General features: G+C 38.7%; 1 protein-coding gene across 1 annotated transcript; it reads right to left on the minus strand.

Moving 5' to 3' along the window:
- Positions 1–392: 392 nt before the first annotated feature.
- On the minus strand, positions 393–13445 carry nr5a1b (nuclear receptor subfamily 5, group A, member 1b). Its single transcript, XM_035521509.2, has 6 exons — positions 13326–13445; positions 12886–13027; positions 10976–11661; positions 3707–3826; positions 3385–3532; positions 393–655 (listed from the first exon to the last, which is right to left on the minus strand). Exons 1-6 carry the CDS (start codon positions 13425–13427, stop codon positions 402–404), a joined length of 1452 nt encoding a protein of 483 aa, XP_035377402.1. The 5' UTR covers positions 13428–13445; the 3' UTR covers positions 393–401.
- Between the last annotated feature and the right edge of the window lie 611 nt (positions 13446–14056).

Raw genomic sequence — 14056 nt, forward strand, 5'->3', positions numbered from 1 at the left:
TCTTAACCAGGTTTGAGGTGGAGAGTGTATCACTGAGATCTGCTTCATTGCTTCTACACATCTCCCAAAACACACACACACACACACACACACACACACACACACACACACACACACACACACACACACACACACACACATACACTAATGCACTAATGACAGATACATGTGAGAATTTTGAAGGGAGGCAAAGGTCTGTAGGATCATAATAGTAAGAGCATGTGTAACTGCATGTGTGTGTGCTCATAAGTATGTGTCTGTGTGAGCATGTCTGACATGTGCATGCATGTATGCTATTTCAGTATTTCAGGTATGAGTGTGTTAAAGCAAACATAAACATGTTGGTGTGTATGTGAGTGTGAAAGCATGTGTTTGTGTGGATGAGAGCAAGTGTATGTGTGTCAGACACAGGCTCTCTTGGCATGCAGCATCTCAATGAGCAGGTTGTTGCAAGGTACTTCTCCACTCAGGTGTTTGAAGCATAGGTAATCCTCAGCCTGCACGCTCAGTGCGCGTACCTCGGGCAGACGCAGCAGCAGCTGACTGAAGCGGTCCATGTGCTGCGGATACACACACAACGTGTACTCCAAGAGTGCTCCGCTCACTTGCTCGTACACACTCTCCACATAGACCTGGTTCTCCAGCAGCTTCACATCTATGAGGAGGAGCAGATAAAGGAAATGGAAATATAAGAGAAAGAGAATAGGGTGGATAGGTAAAGAATGAGAGAAAAATTAGAGATGAGAGAGACAGAGAGAGAGAGGGGGAGAGAGAGGGAGAGAAGGTATGGTGATAGAATTCTGATATTTTAAGAAAGAGCAGAAAGTGGATACTCAAGCACTCATACAAATATAACCCCCCATCCCCCCACACACACACACAGCCACACATATGTAACCCTCCCAACACACACACAACCACACATATGTAAACCCACACTGACACACACACACACACACACACACACACACACACACACACACAAACCCACACTGACACACACACACACACACACACACACACACACACACACACACAACCACACATTTAAATACTTTATTTGGATTTACAAGTAAGATAAAATCATAACAATAATCTGAATAGTTGTTCAGAATCATTATGTTACTGAAACTCCTGCAGACAGTTTATGTCATAATCAACTCTTTTCTGCATTTACTATGGCAGTTCTGATGATTCAGTTTTCCTTCTTAGCACAGATGTAATCTTGCCTACACACACACATTTATGTAGACCCACACTGACACACACACACACACACACACACATACACACACACACACACACACACACACACACACACACACAGACATGGCCATGCTGCACAGGTCCTTAAGCACTCATTACAGAAAGCAGCCTTTGTTGGCTTTAGACTGGCACTAAATTGCTCTCACTTAAGGGTATGTGAGGGATAAAGAGCCATTTTCTCTGACTGGAACTTTAAGAGCGAGATAGAGCAGCATCCACACACACCAACATGAGGTCAGTCCATTAAACCTCTATTGAACATGAATCTGGCAAAGGTGTGTGTGTTTGAGAGAGAGAGGGAGAGACAGAAAGAGAGAGAAAGACATCCTGTCTGTATGCTATTGTAAACAGGGCTGAATTAAAGACCTTTATTTTTAATTAAGCCCATTTGAAGCCCATTACAGCTTTGCTAACGACACACCAAACAGCTCAGCGCCCTGACACATTCATTTGCACACACAGGGACAAGCAGCCAATATCACCGTGTCCTCGTTAGATGCAGACGAAATCAATTCAATATGCATCTTTTGACAAATTAATTAGCCTGGGTCAAATCTCACACTAAGAGAAACACAGCAGCTCTGAATGCAGGGAAGTGTAGAGGCCGAGGATGTGCCACTCGCATGTTTGCATGTTAAAAAAGTACAAAAACACCTTAAATATCTTATTTACAAATCTGTTCACAGCTTTATCTATAAGACCTGTCAGAAAATGCCTTCTGATATATTTATTCTTAATCATTTGCATCAAAGCCTGCATAGTGACCTATAAAATCATGCTCTGACAGGTTTCTTTTTTATTGTCACTTATTCATCCATACCAAATCCATAAACTAATATTTACTTTAGCTTTAACTCCACAACTTACCATTTATTCTATTCTTAATTCAACTCTAACTAATTTCCATCAGCATTCTATCCCTGAAACAAAGCCAAAGGAAGAGTGTAATCATAAACCTAGCCATAACAAAAGAGTACCAGGGGTTGAGGTGGGGCCTTCTATAAGACTTAGGCATGACCCAACCCCAGTGAAGGAAAAAAAAAGGCTTTGTGATCTGATACTTTTCAAAAGTTTCTCTCTATTTAAATATAATTCTCAAAATGAAAATGACAAAACCCAATCCTTTACACTCAGCAAGACTGTGTGAGGTACGTTTTTAGAGCTGCATATTACCAGATATAAATGTCAGTATATTTGTACCTGGAACTGTCCCTTGATGCAAACACTGTCATATTTCTCTAAGTGAGATACAGAATGAGTGAACATAATAAATAATGGAGCCTACAAAATGCAAAATATGAAACACAAAGGTTTACCACATATATTAGACTCATTCCTTAAAATAGCATTAGTATTCAAAGTATTCATCCCCACATGAATGAATAGAATAAAATGCAAGCACTTTGAAAGTACAAAATCCTCAACTATCATATTTTCAAACCCAAACCTTATCCCAAACTTGATATAGTTCTACATTTTAACCAACCAAATGATCTAATCTTATCCATAACACAAGTCCAATTCAATTATAAGAACATTAAAATCTAACCCAGATCCCCAGTCTAACCCTAACCCAAATTTACACTCTAACCAGAACTAAAACTCTAAGTCTAACCCTAACCCAGATCCCCAGTCTAAACCTCACCCAAATCTTCAGTCTAACTGTAACCCAAATCTCCAGTTTAATGCTACCCCAAATCCTCAATCTAATACTAATGCAAATCCCCAGTTTAATACTAATCCAAATCTCCAGTATAATGCAAACCCAAATCTCCAGTCTAACCCTAACCTAATTCCCCAGTTTAACCCTAACCCAAATACCCAGTGTAACACTAACACAACTCCACAATTTAAACCTAACACAAATCTTCAGTCTAACTCTAACTCACACCCACACTTTTTTTCACATATTTTCAGTCTCCTGCTGGTACACAGCATATACATGCATTAGATAGTTTACCCTTTTTTTCAGACCTGCTGTTAACACAGTTTCAAAAATAAACTGGATGACATCATTGGCCCATCAGAAGAAGTAAGTCAGTATTGCCTAGATATCTTTTTTTTTCTTTTGTGTGTGTGTGTGTGTGTGTGTGTGTGTGTGTGTGAATGTTATCTCACCAGGGTTAAACAGAATGAGGTATTTGAAGCAGGCAATCTCTCTGTGGTCTAGCTGTAGCTCCCGCAGACGCTGTGCTAGTTCTTGTGCTCCTCGCGCCAGCTCCCCCAGAGTCACACCAGCCTGAGATAGCAGAGAGGCCAATTCCACCTAACACACACACACACACACACACACACACAAACACAAGATCACATACATGCATACACAGATATATACTCACACTCCTACACCCCCCAAAACACACAACACATACCCAAATCGCCACACAGTTAGTGTGTGTTCATCTTTATTTTATGTACATTTTTGAATGTTTATCTGTACCTCCTGCCCAGTGATGAGCAATATAGTGTCCTGTTTCCCATGATGCACCTGTCTAGAGATGTAATCAAGCACCAGTAGCTCACTCCAACAGTGGTGGAGTAATTTCATCTGATCACCCACCTGAGAGTCAGACAGTGAGTGTTAAAGAAAGAGAAAAAGAGAAAAAAGGATATGGGAGGAAGGAAGAGAGAGAAAAAGTGTAAAAGAGGAACAATATAAATGTGTGTAGAGGTTTACTGACATTGTGACACTGATTAATTCACATACATACACAAACATATTTTACTTGGCAAGACAAGACCTGGGAAATTAAAACATGGTACACTGACATCGTGCTTCTCTCTCCTTCTGTTGTGATCATATTTGTTATGTCAATGTTTGTTGTATGAATGTATTGCTGTTATGTGAGTGTTTGTTGTGTGAATATACTGCTGTTGTGTGAGTGTATGCTGTTATGTGTTTGTTGTGTGAGTGCATTGCTATTATTTGAATGTTTTGTGAGTATATTGCTGTGTGAGTATTTGAGTGTTATGAGAGTCTTTCACTGTGATTGAATTGCTGTTGAGTTAGTATTTGAGTGTTATGTGTGTTTGACTGTGTTGAGGGTATTGCTGTTACAACGGGTGAAATAAGTATTGAACACGTCACCAATTTTCTGAGTAACTATATTTCTAAAGGTGCTATTGACATGAAATTCTCACTAGATGTTGGTAACAACCCATCCAGTCTACACATGCAAAGAAATCAAACCATAGATGTCCATAAATTAAGTTATGTGTAATAATGAAAAATGACACATGGAAAAAATATTGAACACATGAAGAAAGAGAGGTGCAAAAAGCCATGGAAAGTCATGACACCAGCTGAAATCTATCAATCTATCAAGCAATCCTGCCACTTAGTGCATATTAATATCAGCTGCTTCAGCTGATGGCCTATAAAAAGGTGTCTCATTACCAAGGTGCCACACAAGACACATCTTGTGATGGGTAAAACCTGTGAGCGCTCTCAAGAACTTCACAACCTTATTGTTGCAAAACATAGTGATGCCATTTGGTTACAGAAGAATTTCTAAACTACTGAAGGTTCCAGTGAGCACTGTTGGGGCCATAAGCTGGAAATGGAAAGAACATCATTTCACCATAAACTGGCCACGACCAGGTGCTGCCCGCAAGATTTCAGACAGATGAGTGAAAAGAATTATCAGAGGAGTTGTCCAAGAGCCAAGGACCACCTGTGGAGAGCTACAGAAAGACCTGGAATCAGCAGATACAATTGTTTCAAAGAAAACAATAAGTACTGCACTCAACCTCCATCGCCTGTATGCACGCTCACCACGCAAGACTCCATTGCTGAAGAAAAAGCATGTTAAAGTGCATTTAAAGATTGCTCAACAACATTTAGACAAGCCTGTGAAATACTGGGAGAATATAGTCTGGTGAGATGAGACCAAAACCGAACTCTTTGGATGCCATAAAACACACCATGTTTGGAGGTCAAAAAGCACTGCATATCACCCCAAAAACACCATATCAACAGTAAAGTTTGAAGGTGGAAACATCCTGGTGTGGGGCTGTTTTTCAGCATACAACACTGGCATGCTTCATATAATTGAAGGAAGGATGACTGGACAAATGTACCGAGACATTCTTGATAAAAATTTGCGACCATCTACCAGGATGATGAAGATGAAATGAGGGTGGACATTTCAGCAAGACAATGATCCCAAACCCACAGCCAAGGAAACTCTCAATTGGTTTCAGAGAAAGAAAATAAAGCTGCAAGAATGGCTCAGCCAATCACCTGACCTGAATCCAATTGAAAATCTATGGAAGAAACTAAAGCTCAGAGTTCATAGAAGGAGCCCATGGAATCTTCAGGATTTGAAGTGTGTTTGTGTGGAAGAATTGGCCAAAATCACACATGAGCAACGCACGCGACTAGTTACTCCATACAGGCGGCGTCTTGAAGCTGTCATCACCAACAAAGGCTTTTGTACGAAGTATTAAATACATTTCGGTAAGTGTGTTCAATACTTTTTCCTTGTGCCATTTCTCATTATTACACACAACTTCATTTATGGACATCTATGGTTTGATTTCTTTGCATGTGTGGACTGGATGGGTTGTTACCGACAATGAGAATTTCATGTCAATAGCACCTTTAGAAATATATTTACTTAGAAATTGTTGACGTGTTAAATACTTTTTTCACCCACTGTATGTGGGTGTTGTATGTATTTGACTTTTATGTGTTTGAATGTTTTGTGAGTATTTGAGTGTATTACTGTTTGTGATTGTATTACTCTTATGTGAGTGTTTGAAAGTTGTTTATTTGATGGTTGTATGTGTATTGCTGTTGTGTGAGTATTTGACTCTTATGTGAGTGTTTGACTTGTGTGTGTGTTCCTTTCAAGTCACTCTGAAAGGAGTTAAGATGTGATGTGGTTTAGTGCCTCTGCACTCCTGAATACACATAATGGAAATACATATAATGGCAGTAGGAATGGAGCTGTGATTAGTGGTGTGTGTGCATAGAAAAGAGAGCAGTTAGAAACATCACTGTTAGACTGACAGACAATAGAATGTGCTCCTGTTGCCATGACGAAAGAAGGCTCACAGTGATAGAAGCCTGAGTCAGTCTGTTGCTGTAGATACAAAGGTGATACACACATACACAAACACACATGCACAGTCACATACACGCATACAACATTAAAATGAGCTGTGGTCTCATATGATATTACATATAGCATTACAATGAGCTACAACTGTTTTGGACTGTTTTATCTCCACTTTCATCTGGTGTTTTAACTCATTAATATGTTAACTTGTTTCATTAAATAACTTAACTAGATAAGTGCTAATTATTATTATTAACATTATTAAAAAATGTATACTATTGTTTATTTACTTTTTTAAGTACTTATTGTGTAGATTGTAAATCATTTATAATAATTCACCATATAATATTCACCATTGTGAATATTAATATGATAATCAAGGTATTATAATTCCATGTAATATAAACTGCAAACAGATGTACTGTAATTGTCTATTAGTAGTATATGTTCATATGTCTCTCACAGTGTACAGCAGAGCAGGAAAATAAGTGAACAATTGATACTGACACAAAACCTGAACCTATTGGATGCAAAAGTAAAGCATGGCTTTTCCAGGCCTTATTCAGCAATGTGGCAAAATTCTGTTTTATTAATAGTTTTGTTTTAATGTTTTAACACTGTGATTTATTGTGAAAACCCTTGCCATTAACTGTGGCATGGATCTACAGCCTGTGAAAAGCATCGTACAGGGACCTCATGGAAGTAGAAAGATGATCATGTTTTGGTGGTTCTGTCCCAAAGAGCAAGATAATGGATATAGGCAGAGAAATAAATATTTCTAAGGAGAAACTACAACTAGCTCATCTAATGACTTGGAAATGATTGTTCCAAATGGGTAATTGCCTGTCACAAAGCTGAAAAACAAAGAGAATTAAATAGTATTAAACAAAAGACTGATTATTAAGATCTTTTGACTGTAATATTTGGTAGACACATGGGTTTTAAGTGCTTCACATATACACTAGATACAACTTAGATACACATGAGAGATATCTTCTTATATTATTATGTTGGACACTTGTTCCATTTAGGATATGTTTTTATTTTCCCCTCTGGGTTCTTGTTTTTTATAGATCTTAGTGGTTTAGCATTTCATTCTAATTGTAAATGTAAAAGTGTTTACATCTTTTATTTGGAGAGCTTTTATTGGTATTATCCACATCTTTTTTTTTTTTTTTGCACAAAAAGCAAGAAAGCATTGTTAACACTAAATATGCAACAGTTATAACTATCCAGCAATAACCTGTTTTGTTGTTTTAAAAATTTTCTTTCTCTATTACCGCCATTATAAAACACTAGTACTTGTCATAGCCAGATGTGTTTTCAGGGCCTTCCAATCACAGGACAGTGACACAACTAGGAGCTGTATAGCTGACAGTCCTTTAAGAGATTTCAGATGTTTGATAAGAAATTGGAGCCACTCTGTGAGGGAGAAGGAGTCATGTGGCTTTTACATTTGATTTTGGATCCAGTTGAGATATGTGAGAATAGTTTGTTAGTAAAGGTCTAAGAGACAGTCATCTAAAGAGCCCAAAATACACTTATATATGCAGGGTAAATAAACTAATGCCTCACATCCGGAATGTCTGTATGTGTGTGAAACTTAATATCCGTGCCTTTGTGTATTAGCCCACCTGTCCAGGTGTGACAATAGAAGGTGGAAAAAGCCCATCAGCACAGTGGGAGTTATTAAGGCAGCATTCATGTCCTCAGCTTTGTGTCTGGCTACTCCTCAGTTCCACTCCCATTGCACAACATAGCTGGCACAACCAAAGAGAGCTGAACATATCTGGACTGACCGAGGCACACACTGCAGAGTGTACTGACTGCAGAGCGGATGAACACAGCCTTCCTGAACATGGATGAACTCAACACAGAGGGACTCGTGTTTTGGAGGGTGCCAAAGGGGAAGGTAAAGCACGAGAAAGGAGGGATGGAGTGATGACTCAGATGACAGAAGGAGAGGGGGCGTGTTTGGTCTATTCCAGGTGGCAGATGTGTGTCTGTGTCCCTATGTGTGTAAAACTGAGAGAGCGAAAGATAGAGGGAGAGAGAGAAAACCAAGTAACTAAATAGAATAAAAGACTGTTTGTGAATTACTGTATACTGTAGTCTAGCGAGATATTACTTTCCATGCAGGAAAAAAAGAGACATAGAGCTTGAAAAATGAATCTGACTTAAAATCAGATAATATATAAGAATTATAAGAATTTTAAATGTAGTGAAATTTCATTAAAGGTTCAGAATTATCTTGATGCATGATGAGATAAAGCCAATATGCTAGTTTAACAATTAACTGTAAAAGAAACTCTCACTGATTGAGTCACCTAACGCAGCCAAACAAAGAGCAGAAGGCAAAGAACAGAAGACAAAATGATTATGTATGAGACACCAAGGGGAGGCTTTGTGAATCATGCTTCAGACGATAAGATACTGTTTATAAAAAAGAGAAAAATATCAAATATACATGGTGAATATACATGATTCTGACCAGTGAAACTGATTAATTGGGTTGGTTTCTGGATGCATAAATTATAGTTTTTAATAGGCACAAACATGCACACACACACACTTTCCATGGTTGGGATTTGGGTTAGGGGTAAGATTATGGTAGGAATTCGTTTTAGGTTTACAGTTGGTGTTACGATTAACATCAGCATTATGAATGTTGATGAGGCCGGGATTAGAGGTAGTATCTGTTTTCCCATAACACTGTTATGTTAGAACTGAGGGCACTGCAGTTAGAACTGAGGGAATGTTATCCTGCTATGGAACCCAAATAGAGCAGATCTCTCTCTCTCTCTCTCTCTCTCTCTCTCTCTCTCTCTCTCTCTCTCTCTCTCTCTCTCTCACTCAAACACACACACACACACACACACACACACACACACACATGTTTGTAACTCACATTCCAGTCTTATCTCAGACTGGAATGCTTCATCATGCAAACACACACACACACACACAAACACACACACTTTGCTGAAATGACTGTCTCAATTATATTCCAGTTTCTACACTTTCTGTTTCTTTACAAGACTGCATTTTCCAACAGTGATTTGTCTTTTTTACCATATCAAGCATCTCTGTCACACTCACTTATTTTTACAATTACCTGTTATACTGTGTAAGGTGTGTGTGTGTGTGTGTGTGTGTGTGTGTGTGTGTGTGTGTGTGTGTTTGTGTGTGAGACTCATGAGCAGCGCGTTATTAATGTAGTATTGCTTGTATGGAAACAGTTTTACCAGAAAACAGCAATAAATATTCTGCAGAAGTAGATGTAAAACAGAAGGTGTTTCCTGTAAGACACACACAACCTGCTAACATTCCAGGAGCCCTGCTGGAGCTCACAGGTCATCATAATAATGTACACAAACATCTACATCCAAATAACATAAAAATCTATACCCAAATTACATACATATCTATACCCAATAATGTACATAAAGATCTATACCCAAATTACATAAAGATATATACCCATTTTCCATAAAGTTCTATACCCAATAATGCACATAAAGACATATACACACATTACATAAAGATCTATACCCAAATTGCAGCTGAAAAGAACACTTGAAGTAGATTAAATTTTAGATATCATTTTAAAAAAGCTTAATGAATTTTACTGGCTCACTCAGTCTGCTGGACCACTCAGAGAGTGTGATATCCTTGCATCTTTACAAAGCCATTTTGACTGTCACAAAAAAAAAAAGTTAATAATTAATTTAATTTAAAAAAAAAATCAATACTGCAGTCATTGAAATCTGATGTCATAGCCTCATGCAAGAGACCATTCTGCAATGAGAATGTCAAAACTGACCAGTGAGAATAATTTCATTTTTGGTACTGCAATATTTTATACAATGCAATATCTATGAACCAATTATTTACACATGGGACTGACTTATATAACCTACATACATGTTCACATGCATACATATGCAAGTATACACTATTTCTGTCTTCCATGCATATACACCCATAAAATAAAGTGCTGAGTGAAGCTCGAGCATTGTCTCCACATTGTTTACTTATGTCAGCGTTATTTCATCATGTCACTCTGCTCCACCACACCGCCTCATTGAGTGTGCACATTTCTGTTTGAGTGTGTATGTGTGTATTTCTGTCTAAGTGTGTGTGGGGTTGGTTGTTTATCAGGGCTGTAATCTTCACTTCACCTATGTAATCCATTGCTTCCCATTATGCTATCTATTCCACTGGGGCTAGTAGTTTTAATACTACTGTTAGTGTTGAGTTTAGTGTCGGCATTACAGTCATGTTGATGTCAGTGCTGGAAATGGTGCTGAACTAGTGTTAGCACTGGGATCTATGATGTATTGGTAGTAGAAACAGTGTTCGGGTGCTGTTAGTGTTTGGAAAGTGTCACAGCTGGGGTCAGTGTTAATGTTGGTGTGGTGTTAGCATTTTTTAAACTACCCTCTAAATACCAAATCATTTTTCTGCATTTCAACCCCTCATTTGACACAAATTCTCTCATACCTCTCTTGCGCCAATGCATCCTCATGTCCTCCCATACTCCATTCCCCATTCCCGCCTCGTATCCTACCATATCCTATTCCCCCACTTCTCCCTCACATACCCCAGTCCACCTTATACCCTTATATATCCCATGTCTAACTCACCTTGAGTTCTTTGAAGAAAATGCAGCTCCTTGCCCACTCTACAATGGAGAACAGTGTCTGGTCTGCGATGTGGCACATCAAGCCGAATGTGGAGAGTAGTTGGGGTTTGGTGCTGAGGGAGCCCTGCTCCTGCTGCAGGTGAGCCACATGAGTGCTGATCTTACTGCGCACCTGCAGCTCATCCTGTTCACAGCGCACTAACTCCAGCACCAGTGCTGGCACTGCCAGGCCTACAGGAGGTGCTGGTGAACTTACAGTCTGTGTCTGCTCAACATATGCATATCCCACAGTGGAGTCAGGTGAGCTGGCGCTGGCGTAGTGGTCCGGGAACTCAGATTTGATGGTGCGGCTGGACAAGGATGGGTAAGGGTACTGTGAGGGCAGTGGGCCATGTGAGGGTGTGGGCATGCAGCCAGCTGGGTACAGGCTCCTCTCATAGTCAGCAGGTGTGGCGGAAGAGGGCATGTTTGGGAGGGTGCTTTTCGGGGTGGACACAGGTGGCAGGTTTGGCAGTGAACTACTAAAGCTGTAGTCTGTGTGGGCAGGTGACACGATAGGGGGTGTGGCCTCCATCTTTAGCCCACTGGCCCGGATTAAAGCTTTCTTCTGCTGCTTTAGAGCCCGATCTCTTTTATACATGGGCCCAAACTTGTTTCGCCCGCCCCTCATCCGGTCAGCACGAACCGCTGAAGACAAAAAGGAACAAACACTGCTGAATATTACCCAGACCTTTCATCCCCAAATTTAATTTTTGAGCAGCACAGTTTCATTCTAATGGTGGAAAATCTTATCGGATATGGGGATAAGGTTGGACATCATAACATACCTCATTTCTCCCAATCCTCAAGATCCAGTACCCAATATGTTATTATATTTAGACTCTCACTGATTTAATAATAGTTACATATTTCTGCACTTAATCTGTTAAATCAGTTGCAAAGGCAAATACAAATTACAGGCTTCCATCAAATAAATATTTATTTAGATGAAAAGTGTCTTGTTAGCCATTTTAAGTCCATCCATTAACTCACACATTGCTAAAATGAACCTTCTTGCTTTGCTCATCTGGCACAGATTAAAATAGACTTCTCCATGAATGAATTGTTAACCTTGATCCATGAAACTCGTGGGCCAGTAACATGAAGGTGACTTGCAGTAATAACAACCTTGCAAAGGCACTGCTGATAATTTCTGTTTATTTACTTACATAGTTACTTGTTTCATCAAGGTCCGTTAAAAGAAATTAGGCCACCCAGCAAACTCAAATCTACTCTATGTAACAAAATGATTCATAGAATGAATCCGTAAGTTGTAATTTGTCAGTAATAAATTAAAATGGGTATATTATCAAATAATAATACTCATTATTATTATTATTATTATTATTATTATTATTATTATTATTATTATTATTATTATTATTATTATTATTATTATTATTATTTCTGTTTGCATTTTAAAAACGTCATTTTATAATTTAAAGAAATTAGCCGGTTTATTTATGAGCTTTGAGCAGGCAACAATAGTTACAGAAGTAAAAATCCTCTTCTCTTTCAGTAAAATGGCAACGACTGGGAAGCTATATTATTGTTATACAAAATCAAGAGTCTGAATCAGACAACGGTTTTAAGTTGATATTTTATTTTAGTACATTTTAATCTTAATGGTTGTATTAGCTTGTATAGTTTGTTAGTCTGTTTATAGTTAAACAGTTAAATTAATCTCAGTTGTCGTTGTTTACTTACATAGTTACTTGTTTCATCAAGGTCCGTTAAAAGATGGTTGTATTAATGGTTGTATTAGCTTGTATAGTTTGTTAGCCTGTTTATAGTTAAACAGTTAAATTAATCTCAGTTATCGTTATTTTATTGCGCAATTTAATTTCGCAACAATGAATATTTCCTGCTTACCTTCAAGTCGCATGCCGACGTTGAGGCATTTCTGGAAGCGGCAGAACGGGCAGCGTTTCCGCTGCGTCTTATCAATTTTACAGTCCTGACTTTCCGCGCAGGTATACCTCTTATTGTTCTGCACAGTCCTCTTAAAGAAGCCCTTTAGAAAAAACACCCAAGATCTGTCGCGTAACAAATACAAATCTAACATTTTTCTTTTTTTCTGGCAGAATATTTACAGCGCACAGAAAAAATCGAAATACTAAATCCTGGAAACTTGTTGCTTCCGCATCAGAGGCTAATGCATCAAATGAAATACTTTCTCGATTATTTACAACAGATGGTGGTTCATAAAGGAAAGAATAAGAGAGAGAGAGAGAGAGAGAGAGAGAGAGAGAGAGAGAGAGAGAGAGAGAGAGAGAGAGAGAGAGAGAGAGAGAGAGAATGCATGTTTGTACCTTGCAGCTTTCGCACGTAAGCAAGCCATAGTGGTACCCTGACACTTTGTCCCCGCACACCGGACACAACTCCTCCAAATCCACATCATAGCTGTATTCCATCCCGGTCCGCCGCGCGCCTCTTAACACGTAATTATGATCTCACATCAGAATAATGCGATCATATATAATTTTTCTGCTATCAACGTTAACAGAAACAAGTTACAATTAATAACGATAAGGTGTTGAACCTTAACATTGTTTTCCTTGGCCTATTATTTAGTTCAATCAATCTGAAAATATGCGGCCCTTTAATTATCAACAAACAAAGCGTCAAATTTGTTTTAATGAAAAGCGCAAGACATCTAATGTTTTTATTCTGATGGTATTTTGCTTGTATAGTTTTAGTGTGTTATAAGTAGTTTAATATGTCATTTAAATTGTTTCAGTTGCTATTTTAATTAACGATTCCCGAAAATAATTGTGTGATAACTCGTTAAACCTTTCTTTCGTTAAATATTTCTTCCACTTGGACTGTTTAAATAGTACACGCTATATTTCTTCATTACCCTAAATAAACTCGGTAAGCGTTTCATGTACTATGTTAAACAGTCCAGCTGTTTGCTCAAATTAGCGTTACCTGGGCTCTTCGTCGCTCTGCTCCGCTGCTGAGACCAGAGGTAGCTATCCTGGCAGTAGGAAAACGCGCTCCCGGGCAAATGTCTCACAAACCCTGTTAGGGCTGGAACACT

This window comes from Electrophorus electricus, chromosome 21 (assembly GCF_041902795.1).
Source record: "Electrophorus electricus isolate QZ-2024a chromosome 21, ASM4190279v1, whole genome shotgun sequence".
Classification (NCBI taxonomy): Eukaryota; Metazoa; Chordata; class Actinopteri; order Gymnotiformes; family Gymnotidae; genus Electrophorus; species Electrophorus electricus.

Excerpts from the sequence above, each read along its gene's own strand:
- nr5a1b (XM_035521509.2), bottom strand. The coding sequence starts at position 13,427 with ATGGAATACAGCTATGATGTGGATTTGGAGGAGTTGTGTCCGGTGTGC. Across the intron at positions 13,028-13,325 it reads TTACGTGCGAAAGCTGCAAG|GGCTTCTTTAAGAGGACTGT; the intron begins GTACAAACATGC and ends TTTTTTCTAAAG. Across the intron at positions 3,827-10,975 it reads TTTTCTTCAAAGAACTCAAG|GTGGGTGATCAGATGAAATT; the intron begins GTGAGTTAGACA and ends TCTGACTCTCAG.